We start from the raw sequence: 13813 nt of genomic DNA, 5'->3' as shown, positions 1-13813 counted from the left end.
CTTTATATGCTCTGTGACCAGAACCCTCCACTCACCTGACGAAGGGACAAACCCCAAAAGCTAGTGGGTTTACTATCTGATAAACTTGTTGGATTTAACGTGGTGTTGTGAGACTTCTTACTGTGAACACCACTAGTCACAGCCTTCCATTCAGAAAAGCATGCCTTTACTGCTACCCGCTATCTTCTATGGCAAAGTCAGTTCTGTATCCTCTGATCCCTTGTGACTTCACCTTTCATACCAGTCTACCATGAGGTACTTTGTCAAAGGCTTTATGAAGTTCATGTATACAACATCCACTGCCTTTTCCTCATCTATCATCTTCATCACTTCCTCAAAAAACTCGATCAAGTTAGTGAGGCACGACCTCTCCTTCACAAAACCGTGCTGTCTCAGTAATAAATCCATTTGTTTCCAAATGTGAGTAAATCCTGTCCCTACGAATCTTTTCCAATTTTCCTACCACTGACATAAAGTTCACTGGCCTATAATTTCCTGGATTATCCCTGCTGCCCTTCTTAAATAATGTGATTTCCAACATGATTTCCTTCATGAATAGCCACAATCACCCAAGTTTTGCCCAATAGTGCCAAGTCTAACCTTGTCTTTTTGTCCTAACCTTTTTTCCTAGCTTTCCTGATGTCTTGTTTCCTCCCTGCTCCTAGTGACTGAGCTTCATTCCAGGCTGACGTCTTGTACCATATGTGAGAGTGCTGGCTTTTATATGCTCATTAAGCCAAGACCAACACCTCTCTGGCCAGGCTTGTGTAAAATGTGGCATCACGTTATCCTCTGAAGAAAATGCTAGTTCTCCTAATGTACTGGTCAGCATTCACTCCCAGTTCAACACTACCAAACCAAAGTATCATTCATCTTGTTTCCTATTTGTGGAACCATACTGTGCACAATTGTGACTGCACTTCTAAAGCAATTGATTGGTTGAGATGTGCTCTAGAATTTCTTGAAAATGTGGAAGATGCTATATTAATGCAGGTCTTTCTTCCCTCTGTCCATGGTGTGAAGGAGGAAAAAACCTGAATTGAATATTTAACCTGATGATCAACTTCAGAGGGATGGGGCCAGAAAAATGGTAAAATGATTGACCATTTAGTCAGAGAAGAGGTTAATTGATCCGAGTCTCTTGTATGTTCTTCGAATGCAGCACTGTTGTAGCTTACCTTCATTATCATTATCAGTTGGCCTGAGAAGGTGACGTGCCTTCTCCATGAATCCAAGTGGCGATGGTGCTCACACAATGGTGTTCATTAAAGAATTCTAGGATTATAACGTTTAACAACAAATGAATGAAGATACAGGTGCCGCAGTGTGGCGACTAGGGGATTTTCATAGTAACTTCATTGCAGTGTTAATGTAAGCCTACTTCTGACACTAATAAATAAACTTAACAACTTAAATATGCCCAGCAGAGTGTATGTGAATTGGGTGGTGATTGTTCTCATGATATCGCTGTGCTTGTCCATCCTTCTTGACGAGAGGAACAAAGTCATGGACATAGAGCAAACATATTCTTGTGTTAGAACAGTCATTGCATATAATCTGCTTAATTAAAGAGCGCTCACATGAATAAAAGCCTTTCCTTTATATAGTTGCCTTTCACGATTTCAGCAAGTCCCAAAGTGCTTTGCAATCATTGAGGCATTCAGTGTCTTAATCTGGGAAACATATACATACAAATCTTAAGTTTTATGCATTTTTATTGGATGAGGGAGAATGAAGGTTGAAGTTGATTAAAAATCAATCTTAGATAATTTCTTCTCTCTGTCCATCGTGTGAAGGGAAGAAAACTTGAGTCTTGAACCTGCTCATCAAATCCAGGCCAGTGCTACGAATTGTCAGTATGATTGCTTGACTGTTTAGAGAAGAGATTTAATGTTTGGTACTTGACATTTGCCAACCTAGAGAAACTATTTTGTTCAATCAACATCATCTGAATTCCTTTAATAATTCTGGGCTGGATCTTGGCAATGTCTATTGAAAAATTTTGCACACTCTCTCCCTTCTCCAACTGACAGCTTTTCACAGGGGATTCTCTCATTGAGATTTAAGTGCACACATATAACTATTTTGTCAGCTATGATATTTGAAAAGCCTGTTACCTGGGTTGTTCGTGCTATAATTCAATTAGTCTATTCTGTAACAAGGAAGAAATCAATTTACTACAAGATGTCTTCAGCTGTAAATACCCCATAAGACATTAATTTTCCTATTCATTGGCACTTACCTTTCCCAAAGGGTTACTTTTAACTTTCACCTTTGGCAGAAAGTAAGCAGGATATGTGAAAGGGGAAATTGAGCAGAATGTTTAGTGGTCAGCCAACCCAATAGTTCCTCTTTTATATGATCCAAAGTTACTCCCAAAATGGGAATCTCCATCCAAATTCAGAAACATTTTTTTAGCGTTTTGAAGGTTTTGCTTTCCTGAGCTGTCCATGAAAGGAGCTTGGGAATTGAGGTGTCTTGCTTATAGCTACAATGCTGTCAATCAGTAGGAGCTTCATGTATTTACTTGCCCAACTTCGAGATTACTTATTTTTTAATCTTTCAAATGAAAACTGCTAATGTGAGCCTAAAATGGAGGGATTAAATCACTTTAACTAATGAACCTCTTTCTTCCTTTCACCAACAGGGGAGCTTTTGACCCAGTCCAGGCCGGAAGGAGTGACTGAGATCATCTGTCCCAAAAACGGGAGTGAGCGAGTGGACGTGGCTCTGGTTTATCCCCCGACCCCCACTGTGATCAGTCCCTGCTGTAAGTGAGCAGTGGGCCTCCCTGCTAGCGCTCATCAGAAACAATACCTTTAAAACTCTGTTCAAATATTTGGCAGACAACAAGGTTTTGGCCAGAATAAGGTAGGGTATGTGCGCTTAAAATTATAGATTTTGTAGCGTGCTGTCCAGTCCCCCTTAAATATTCAGTGTGGTAATTCCCAAGGATCTTGAATCTAAATTACAAACAAAATTGATTTGGGGTTTTATTTAAATTGATTTTCCAATTGAAACATCAAATGATTTGATTTATCATGTACCAGATGAATTTGAGAGCAAGCAAATATTTAAAAAAGGACAACAGAACAGCTGGTCAAACCTGTCTTAGAGTACAAGCACCATCGAAGCTCCCTCCTCACCTGCTGTCATTCAGTTCAAATCCCCCTGTAGAGGCAAAAACAAAGATCGAAAAGTACCATCTTAGAAAAATAAAATTTCAGGCAAGTCCCCTTTGGACTTCCCAGATGTAATCAAACAAAATGTAAGGGTTCCTGGTGATACTAGTCCAGTTAGCTCTCACCACATCAATGACTTGCACGAATACATTCAACTACCTTATGAACATTTGCATTAAGTCACTCCATTTCAGGCCAACTAGTGGTCAGTTACTCGTATTTCTATGTTAACTTCCTGCTTTAATAACTTTTACTGATGCTTCTAGTTCCACCTGCCCACCAAGCCCAAATATCCACTCAGACAGGATATAATACCTGCATTGTTCTCAAACACTGAAACACAGACTTAATGAAAGTCTGCCTTTCCAAGGTCCAAAGCCTGATCTATAAGCATTTCTTTGTTCATTAATAGTTAAGTGTCAAGTACAAAGTTCCAAGATTTTAATTCAGTAATGATGAATGAATGGCTATATATTTCTAATTTGGGATGGAGTATGACTTAAAGGGGATCTTGCAAAAAGTGGTGTTCATGTTCGCTTGCTGCCTTGTCCTTCTAGATCATGGAGTTTATGACTTTGGGAAATTCCGTCTTGATATTAAAAGCTTTCCATCTATGTATCTATCAAACAATCTTCTTCAAGGCCTCAATATCAACAAGCATGGAGGTAATAAGAACATGGCACTATTCGAAATGTTGCAAGGAAATAATTTTATTTAGGAACCATAGGATCATACAACACAGAAGGAAATCACCACCTCATCCAACTTGTGTTTTTCTCTGGAAACATTCTCCAATTAGTCCCAATTCGTGCCCGCCCCTGCCCCCACAATATTGCTGCAAATTTTCTCTTCTCAAGTTTAAATCCTATTCTCCTTTTGAAAATTACTATTGAATGTGCTTCCACCATGCTATGCTGTCAGGCAACGTAATCTAGATCAGCACAACATACTGCAGCAAAAATTCTTACCTTCCTGCTTGCTCTTTTGCTAGTTATCTTAAATCTGTGGTTTTGAATGTTTTTTTATAATGAATCCACCAGAGAGAAGATGCTTCCAATTGATGCTTGTATTGATTTAATCTCCTTGATTTGATCACTGTTCGCTCTAAGTAATGGAGCATAAATGTCTCTGGATATACAGGTTATACCGGTCCACTGGCATCGTAAGAAAAATTAAATTGGTACTTCTCCCAACAATTGGAATCTGTTTACATTCGTAACAAGAATTGTATTATTAATTTCTGATTTTATTAATGGTTCTAGCTACCCAATTAGCTTTCAGTAGCACTGGTCATGATTCTTCAATGATTCCTGAACATGAGTTCCAGAACTCTGACTCTGGTCCTTCTCCCACTCAGCAGCCTTACATCTGTAACTTCGCATGATTTTTTAAATATATTTGTTCATGGATGTGGGTGTCACTGGCTGGCCCAGCATTTATTGGCCATCTCTAATTGCCCTTGAACTGAGTTGTTTGCTAGGGTATTTCAGCAGGTATTTAGGAGTCAACCACATGGCCATTTCACTAATTAATTAGAATTCTTTGAGGATATAACAAGCAGGATACGTAAAAAGGAACCAGTAGATATGGTGTTTCCTAAAGGTATCCAATAAGGTGCCATATGAAAGAGTTCAGCACAAGATTAGAGCTCATAGTGTTAGGGTTGATATATTAGCATAGGTAAAGGATTGGCTAGTTAACAGGAAACAGAGGTGGATAGATGGGTTATGTTTAGGTTAGCAGTATGTAATTAATGAGACTCGATAGGGATCAGTGCTGGGGCCTCAAATATTTATGAACTACGTTAATGACTTGGTGGCTTGATCACCTGAGGAAGGGGCAACACTCTGAAAGCTTGTGATTCCAAATAAACCTATTGGACTTTAATCTGGTTGTGAGACTTACTGTACCCAGTCCAACACCGACATTTCCACATCATTAATGACTTGGATGAAGGGACTGACTGACGGCATTGTAGCCAAATTTGCTGATGATGCAAAGATAGGTAGTAAAGCAGCTTCCGACAAGTATACAAAGAGTCAGCAAAGATATTTTGAAAAATTAAATGAGTGGGCAAAAATTTGGCGCAGATGGGGTATAATCTTTGAAGTGGATCACTTTGAGTAGAAAAGCAGAATTTTATTTAAATGAACATTGCAGAATATTGCATTACAGAGGGATCTGTGTGTCCTCCATGAATCATAAAGTTAGCATACAGGTGCAGCAAATAATTAGGAAGATCATTGCAATGTTGGCCTCTATTTCAGGGGGAGTAGTGTATAAAAGTAGGAAAACCTTGCTGCAAATGTATTGGGTTGCACCTAGAGTTCTTAAGAAGGGATATCTTTACCTTGGGGAAAGTTCAATGAAGGTTGACATGGCTGATTCCTGGGATGAAGGGGTTGTCGTATGAAAGGTTGAGCAATCCGGATCTATAATCACTGGAGTTTAGAAGAACAGGAGATGATTTTATTGAAATGTAAGATTCTGAGAATGTTTGACAGGATAGATGTTAGAAGCATCTTTCCCTTTGTGGGAGAATCTGGAATTAAGGGACTTAGTTTAAAAGTAAGGGACCTCCCATTCAGAACAGAGATAAGGAAGAATTTCTCTTCTCAGAGGGTTGTTAATGTTTGGAATTGTTTTCCAAAGAACTGTGGAATTTTGGTTATGGAATATATTCAAGGTTGGGTTTGATTTTTGATTGACAAGGGAGCGAAGGATCATGGGGGATAGACATGAAAGTGGAGGGAAAGTCACAATCAGATCAGCTATAAACTATTGAATGGCACTGTAGGCCCAATGGGCCAAATAGACTCTTCTGATTTCTAATTATCTTATGATCCCTTCTAACAACTTGCCGACAACTGAAGTTAAACAAATAGGACTTTGGGTTCCATGTTCTGACTTATTATCCTTTTGAAATCTAGAAGCCAGTCTGTGGGAAGATTCCTAGAACTGAGTGAGTTGTGCAATCTGAATCAATGATTCCCATAACAAAGCCCACCTTTCAGCTGGTTATTGGTTTGCAGGGTACCAAAATATAAAGTTTCTAGGTTCTGTAGAAAACAACCATAAATAGATATTGATGCAGGGGTGATGAGGTTGATTCCTTATACCCCCAGATGTCATGACCATTTTAGATTATTTCATTGGAGAATACCTTGCGTTTTCTTGATGTAGGAAAACTACTTTGTTTGCTTTCAAATGATAGGTATTTCAGTTGATTAGTTTTTATATTACAGGCTTAGGTCAGTAGAAGAAGAACAAAGAAGAATGAAGAAAAGTACAGCACAGGAACAGGCCCTTCGGTGCTCCAAGTCTGTGCTGATCATGATGCCCTAACTAAACTAAAAAAAAACCTCGGCCCTTACTCAGTCCGTGTCCCTCTGTTCCCTCCCTATTCGTGTACCCATCCAGATGTCTCTTAAATGTTACTGCCTCCTTTGACAGCACATTCCAGGCACCCACCATCTGCATGAAAAGGTCCCCCCACATCTCCCTTAAACTTGCCCCCTCTCACCTTGAACCTGTGCCCCTTGTAATTGACACTTCCACTCTTGGAAAAAGCTCCGGCTAACCTCTCTTGTAATTTTTGTCGATCTCTATCAATCTCTCCTCAGCCTCCATCTTTCCAGTGAAAACAATCCTAGTTTATTCAACCTCTTTTCATAGCCAACACACTTAAGACCAGGCAATATCTTGGTGAATCTTCTTTGTACTCTCTCCAATGTTTCCAAGTCCTTCCAGTAATATTGTGACCAGAACTGCATGCAATACTCCAAATGCGGCTAACCAAGGTTTTATATAGTTGCAGCATGATTTCTCAGCTCTTGTACTCAATGCCCTGGCTGATGAAGGCAAGCATGCAAAATGCTTTTGTAATCACTATAGCCACTTGTGTTGCCTCTTTGTGTCACCCGCAAACTTACTACTCAGACCACACACATTTTCCTCCAGATCATTTATATATACTTCAAATAACAGAGGTCCCAGCACTGGTTGTTGTGAAACACCACTAGCCAGTGCCGGATTTAGACTTGGTGAGGCCCTAAGCTATATAAAGCTTGGAGGTCCCTTGTTAAAAAGTTATGCCAAAAGGTTTTACAAAAGTGCATACCAAAACAGGACCTTGGATCCAATTTTGAGTTTCACGACTTTTGTTGTTTCAACTGTGGATGTCAGCTCTGCAATGCTCACATTTGCATCACTTTGTGTTTTCCTCAGCTGAGATTCCAGACTGTTGTCTCAGTAGCAGAGGCGCTAGGCTACGGTTGTTTTGGACTTTGCTGATCACCTTGCGTTTTTGGATCCTTATCTGTTTCTGGAGTAAAGTAACTGTCAACTTTTGGTAATTTTTTCAGTTGCTCTTCAAGCTGGTGCTTTCTTTTTCTTTTCTGGTATCCACTCTTAAATGTTCTGTTCATTGTGAACCTTCTGACATTTTGTGAGGCCCCTGTGGATTGTAAAGCCCTAAGCTATAGCTTGTTTAGCTTATGCCTAAATCCAGCACTGCCATTAGCTACAGATCTCCATTCTGAAAAACATCCTTCCACCGCTGCTCTCTGTCTTCTATAATCAAGCCAGTTCTGTATCCATCTAGCCAGCCCACCTCGAATCCCATGTGATTTTAGTTTGTGTACCAGTCTGCCATGTGGAACCGTGTCAACTGCCTTACTAAAGTCAATATAAACTACATCCACAGCCCTTACCTCATCAATTATCTTTGTCACTGCTACAAAAAATGTAATCAAGTTGGGAGACAAAACGTCCCCCGTATAAAACCGTACTATCAGTAATTAGTCCATTTTCTTCCAAATATGCATATATCCTGTCCCTCAGTATCTTCTCCAAAAGCTTCCCCCTGATGTCAGACTCAATGGCCTATAATTTCCTGGATTATCCCTGCTTCCTTTCTTTACAAGGGAACACCATTGGCTACTTTCCAGACCTCTAGAACTTTGCCAGTGGCCAAAGAGGATGTGAAGATATCTGTTAAGGCCCCAACAATTTCTTTCCTTGCATCCTGCAGTAACCTGGAATAGATCACATCTGGTCCCAGGGACTTGTCAATCTTAATACAATTTAAGATACTCAACACTTCCTCCTTCGATATATTGACGTTCTCTAGAGCATTCACACACTATCCCTGACCTCAACATTCATCAGGTTCTTCTCCTTGGTGAATACCAATACAAAGTACTTATTGATGTTATGTTCTTATGTTGAGGACCTCACCCACTTCCCTCATGCATGACTTCCCTCCATTGTCCTTGAGTGGGCCTACTCTTTCTCTTGCTATTCTCTTGCTCCTAATATATGCATAAAAAACCGTGGGATTCTCCATGACCCTGTTTGCTGAAGGCATTTTATGGCCCCTTTTAGGCCTCCTAATTCCACGTTTAAGCTCCTTCCTACTTTCACTTTATTCCTCAATGGCTTCATCAGTTTTTAGATGCTTAGACCTATTGTATGCTTCCTTTTCCCTTTTGACTAAGTTTACAATTTCCCTCACCATCCATGGTTCCTGAATCCTGCCATTTCCATTCTTCATTTTTGCTGGGACATGCCTGTTCTGCACTTATCAACTGGCTTTTAAAAGCCTCGCACTGGCCAGATGTGGATCTGCTCTCAAATTGCCGTTCCCAATCCACATTCCCCAGTTCCTATCTAATTTGGATGTAATTGGCCCTCGCCCAAAGGCTACTCCTGTCCTTACCCATGACTACGCAAAATCTTATGGAATTATGGTCACCAAGCCCAAAATGCTCCTCCACTGAAACATTCCAAACTGAAGACTCTACTCTGGGGTGAAGGTATGTTCTGCCCCATTGTATTGTACTATATTGGCATTTACTCCATAGACTGGACCTTAGCTCTGCCCCAGAGTCTTTATAGAGGCACCAGAAGAATTCATTAGTATTGGTGTAATTGTAAGACAACTTTATCACCATCCTTTATCACCATCTCATTATGTGGGTAGATAGTAATTATTCTTGGTCGGAGTGTAATTTTTAGGATCTGTTCATTTATTCAGTAAACATACTTATCACCTTTGTGACTGATTCAATAACCTAGGTTTTGTACATACTGTGAACATACTGGGTGTTGCTATAAGCTTGGACTTTGAATTTACCTTGTTAACAATACCTCAGTAACTCATAATGGTTCCACAGTGACTAAATTCCTTACTTTGACATTGTACACTCCACTGTATACAACTGTGCAAATGTATCTTGCAGGCTATCCTATCAGAAACTGTGTGCAGAGTACACAGTGACCTTGACAGGCAAATTTCACATCTGGTGCTACAAATGACCTTTTCTTAAGTTTATTTTCAATTTAAAGTGAAACAGCAAAGAAAACCTAAACAGTAAAGCTCATGTTGCATCAGTTGGTGTTTGAAGCTACAACCTTTTTCAAGTCCCCCAATCCCAAAGATCTTTGCTCGACTCAATCTCCATAGAATTGCCCAATCAATGGTTACATCTAAATCATTTGGCCAAAGTTTAATAGATGCAGTGCTTAGCTGATTGAAAATTATGCAGATTAGTGGTCCAATATGCTACACCTTGCAGTGTCCCAGATGACTATTGGCTATTCTCCCCTTTGAGGGGGAGAGCTGACTGGTGGGCGATTTAACCTGAGGATCACCACACCTCAGGCAAGGGGCAAGGTTGAGAAGACAGGTCTTCATGAATAATTCAGCTGGTGCAGAAATTGAATGTAGTAAGAAGTCTGACAACACCAGGTTTAAGTCCAACCAATTTACTATCAAATAAATTGGTTGGACTTAAACCTGGTGTTGTCGGACTTCTTACTGTGTTTACCTCAGTCTAACACTGGCATCTCCACATCATGGCAGAAATTGAACCCATGCTGTTGGCATTGCTCTGAATTATGAGCTAGGCTTCAGCAAACTGAGCTAACTACCCTTACCTTACAGTGTATCATGAACTAGAAGGGGCACAAGTTCCTTCGAAGTAGAGGTTTCTCAAGTTTCTGTCTTCAGGAACTATTTGTGCGTACAGCTTATTGAAAAGAGTTATCCAATTTGCTCCACTCACCTTTTTCCTTGAAGCCTTTCCAAATCTTTTCCTTTTCAATCTTAATTAGTTATTTTTCTCAGTGGTATCTTTTGAGTTCAATTTGCTATCACTGCCAATGGAATGTAGTGACCACATTTCAAACACTTAATTGGCTGTGAAATATTTTGAATATTCTAATGACGCAGCAGGTGCCATGTAAATGCAAGTTTATTCTTCTTGCACCTGTTTCCAGGTTGTAATGTCCCACTCACTCAGATTGGGTGGGTAGACACCCCATGGTCTCTGTCGATCATGACTGCATCAGAGAGCTTCAGCTATGAAAAGAATTTTTACTTTTAATTCATTTAAATCCCAGCCAAGTGGATGCGTTCTGGTGAGAGCAGTTACTCCTCATTTTAGCTTAGCATGAACTCAGTGTTTTAAAGATATATGAAACTTTCTATGCTTTAACTGCTGCAATGAAAATTGTGTGTGGGATAAATGAACTTCCATTAGACTGGCATGTAAATGCTATTTATCACTTTTTCTACAATATCCAATTACTTTCATGCAGAGGTTAAATGTTAGTGCAAAGTAGTTAGCAAATGTTAAAGGTTTCAGATTGTATAAATCAAAAGTTGAGGCCTGATTTGATGACATCTGAGCAAGGCTTCCTCCTGCAGCCTTGCATTGTTATCAATCGTAGCGAGTAGTAATCAAACTGTGTCACTTCTCTGATTACTTTGGACACTGCATCGAATTCTGACCACAGTGCAGAGAAGAGCTGCTTTGATTGGACCTCTAAGGAAAATAATGAAGGCAGAAACTGTGAAAAAAAACCCAACTGGATGCAGTAGTGAGGGGACTTTAACATCTTTTTGCATAAATGAACTGAGATGGCCGAATGACTTTCCTCCTCCATAATTATTTTGTGTTGGCAGTTTGTACCAATGTTACACCTGTGTTATAAGTGCAGGTTTACGTCAAGATTGTTCATTTCCTTTTTGTTCTTTTTATTAGGTTGATATTGAGCTGAAGTGTTTGTGACCAGTCGTGGAATGTTTATTTCCCTGCAAATGTGGAAGGAAAGAGCTAACCTGCGGACGCTCTTTAACTTTGGTATCAAAGCGGTTCCAGGATGGGCACAGGACAGTGGAAGTGTTGCACCTGACTGACTGAACGACTAATTGTCAAACAAAACATGGGGAGTGGTTTTCCTGTCCATTCTAAGCAACCGTCGTTTGGATGTGTGGCAAGGGATTTCATCATTTGAAAGCAAGTTAATCTGAATACACCTATTCCTGCAGCGAACAGTGTAGATGTAGGGTGTTCCACCACTCATTTTTGGAACGCGTGGCTCCTCAGGGATTTTCTTTTGCAGTGTTTTACTAAAGCCATACTTTCAGTGTTGTCTAAAGGCTATAGGAATGAAATGCCAAATATGATTGTTCTGCCCTCGAGTCTGGAACACAAGATGTCACAGAGTCTATGTAAGCACATCAACGCTATTTTGTTTTTTAAATCCACTGAAAGATTTAATTTCAAGCTTTCCAGGAACTGTATGTGCAATACTCAGTGTGACAAAGCAATCCTATTCACTTTGTTATATTCATTCTTCTTGTGAATCGCAGTTGAGCCAGATCGCCAATTGATCCTGATATATCTGCTAGATCGCCCTACGGATGAAGAATTGGGTTAGAACTGCAGGTTCCATTGTTTCTATGTATTTATCTGGGGTATTCATTAAAATAGGATCCTGGGGAGCAAGAGCTGTTTGGAAGATGCATTTTTTTTTTAACGAAAAATACATCTCAAATAAGCATACAAAATCTACATCATTCTTTCAGCCCAGCTGTACTCTTGTCGGTGTATGTTCTGCTTTTCTCTGTGGGAGCACTCTCATTCCTGAGTCAGTAGGTTGTGTGTTTGAGCCTCAATGCAGACATTGAGCATGTAATCCAGATTGACACTTCAGTGTAATGTCGAGGGAGTACTACACTGTTGGTTTGTCTTACAAATGAGATTTTAAAACTGAGATCTGATCTGCCCTCCCTGTTGAAAAGATCCAAAAGCACTATTTAAAGAAGAGCAGAAGTGTTTTCTTGTTGTTCTGGACAACATTCATTGCTGAATCAACATCATCAAAAAAAATTAACCTGTCGGGTCTTTTAATTGTGGGATCTTGCTGTGTGATAAATATTGGCTGTTTTTGCATACAAGGCAGTGACTACATTTCAGAAGGTATTCTGTTGAATGTGAACCATTTGGGACATTGAACATGATCAGACAATTTAGAAAGACGTGCTTTCTGATGCAAAGGCCATTTTGAAGTTGTGCATCTTCAAAAACATTTTAAAAAAATAAAGAATACGTCTGAAAAGGAAGAAAAGCAGCGCAGCTTACAAATATCCTTTTTTTTAACGTGTTGCAAAAAAAAGTGTATTGTGATGGAACTAAAATATTTGCACATCGACTCCTCTTGGATAAATACACTTATTAAAAGGATCATGGAAAATTTTCCTGCTTCCGTTTTGTAATCCTTGCTACACTATGTGCAACAATTGAATCAAGTTTATAAGTTTTCCAGTGCTGTGGAAATTGCTTTTGGTAAATATTGTTTTAAACATTTGTTCCCCAAATGTAGTGAGCCTCAGAAGGTAACATTTCTTACCCATGCCTAGTTGCTGCGAAACTGTTGTTTTTACAACTGAGGTACTTGTAAGTCCACTTAATAGCACCTTGAGTCATCAAAGTTATTTATCTCATATAGGCCAGACTGAGTAACGTTTGTGAGATTCTGGGTTTTTACAACAGTTTTTTGCAAGGGCATTCTTATCCTCTGATGCTAGTTCACAAATCACGGATTTATTAAATTGAATGTTGTCCCCATTTTATGATGATGTTGGCAAGACGTGAATGAAGAAGGCTATGGAATATGCTGTAGTGAGTTCTTTTACCCTCCTCCCCATATAGGAATTGGTAGTGAGAATAGAGTATAAATTGGTTCGGAACATGTATATACTCCATAACTTGGTCAAGGAAGGTGCATTCATTATGTGGGTAAACAGGCTGATTTTTCAACCAGCAAATCTTTCCAATTTACCTCTGGCAAGCGGCAAGAAGAGCAATGTTTCCCAGTCAGCTAGAACCTGCAGAATATAACAGCAAACCATTGCCGTACCTTGGCAAGCATAACCATGGCCCAACAAACAAGTCCATGGCTGCTAATGCCCTTTTGTCCATGGTGCCTGAAAACCAGTGTATTGAACAATATGCTGTTTAATCAACAGCTTTGGTCCAAATGGTGAGACATAAGTGTGCGCCAAGCACAACAACCCACTCCTGGCATCTGCACTGCCCAACATGGCCAAACAACCTATTTCTATGTTGAAATATCACTGCAATTCTATGATCCCACCTAAATCACAATATTGTCCTTGTTTTCCACCCTTTATAATGAGTTTAGTCACTAGTTGACCATTTATCAAATGATAAGTTTGTCTCCTTGAGAAATGGAAAGCAGGTTTCAACAAATCTTCATAAATGCATGATGGATACCACAAAGTATGTATGTGTAATGCCAGCATGCTCCCTGACTACAGC

General features: G+C 39.7%; 1 protein-coding gene across 2 annotated transcripts in view; it reads left to right on the top strand.

Annotated features, from left to right (window-relative positions):
- mfhas1 (multifunctional ROCO family signaling regulator 1) overlaps window positions 1-12727 on the top strand; it is an 80448-nt gene extending 67721 nt beyond the window's left edge. Inside the window, exons 2-3 of one of the 2 annotated variants that reach the window (XR_013886669.1) lie at window positions 2648-2871; window positions 11231-12727. Coding sequence is in view for 1 of the 2 variants with exons in the window: in XM_080188604.1 (XP_080044730.1) it covers window positions 2648-2770; window positions 11231-11235 (128 nt within the window). In the remaining variant the exon portion in view is untranslated. The remainder of the gene's footprint in view (window positions 1-2647; window positions 2872-11230) is intronic. The other variant, XM_080188604.1, reaches the window with a different exon arrangement.
- Window positions 12728-13813: the final 1086 nt, after the last annotated feature.

This window comes from Carcharhinus amblyrhynchos, chromosome 5 (assembly GCF_965287045.1).
Source record: "Carcharhinus amblyrhynchos chromosome 5, sCarAmb.v2.hapA, whole genome shotgun sequence".
In the NCBI taxonomy this organism is placed as follows: Eukaryota; Metazoa; Chordata; class Chondrichthyes; order Carcharhiniformes; family Carcharhinidae; genus Carcharhinus; species Carcharhinus amblyrhynchos.
This window is presented reverse-complemented; position numbering and strand designations above follow the sequence as displayed.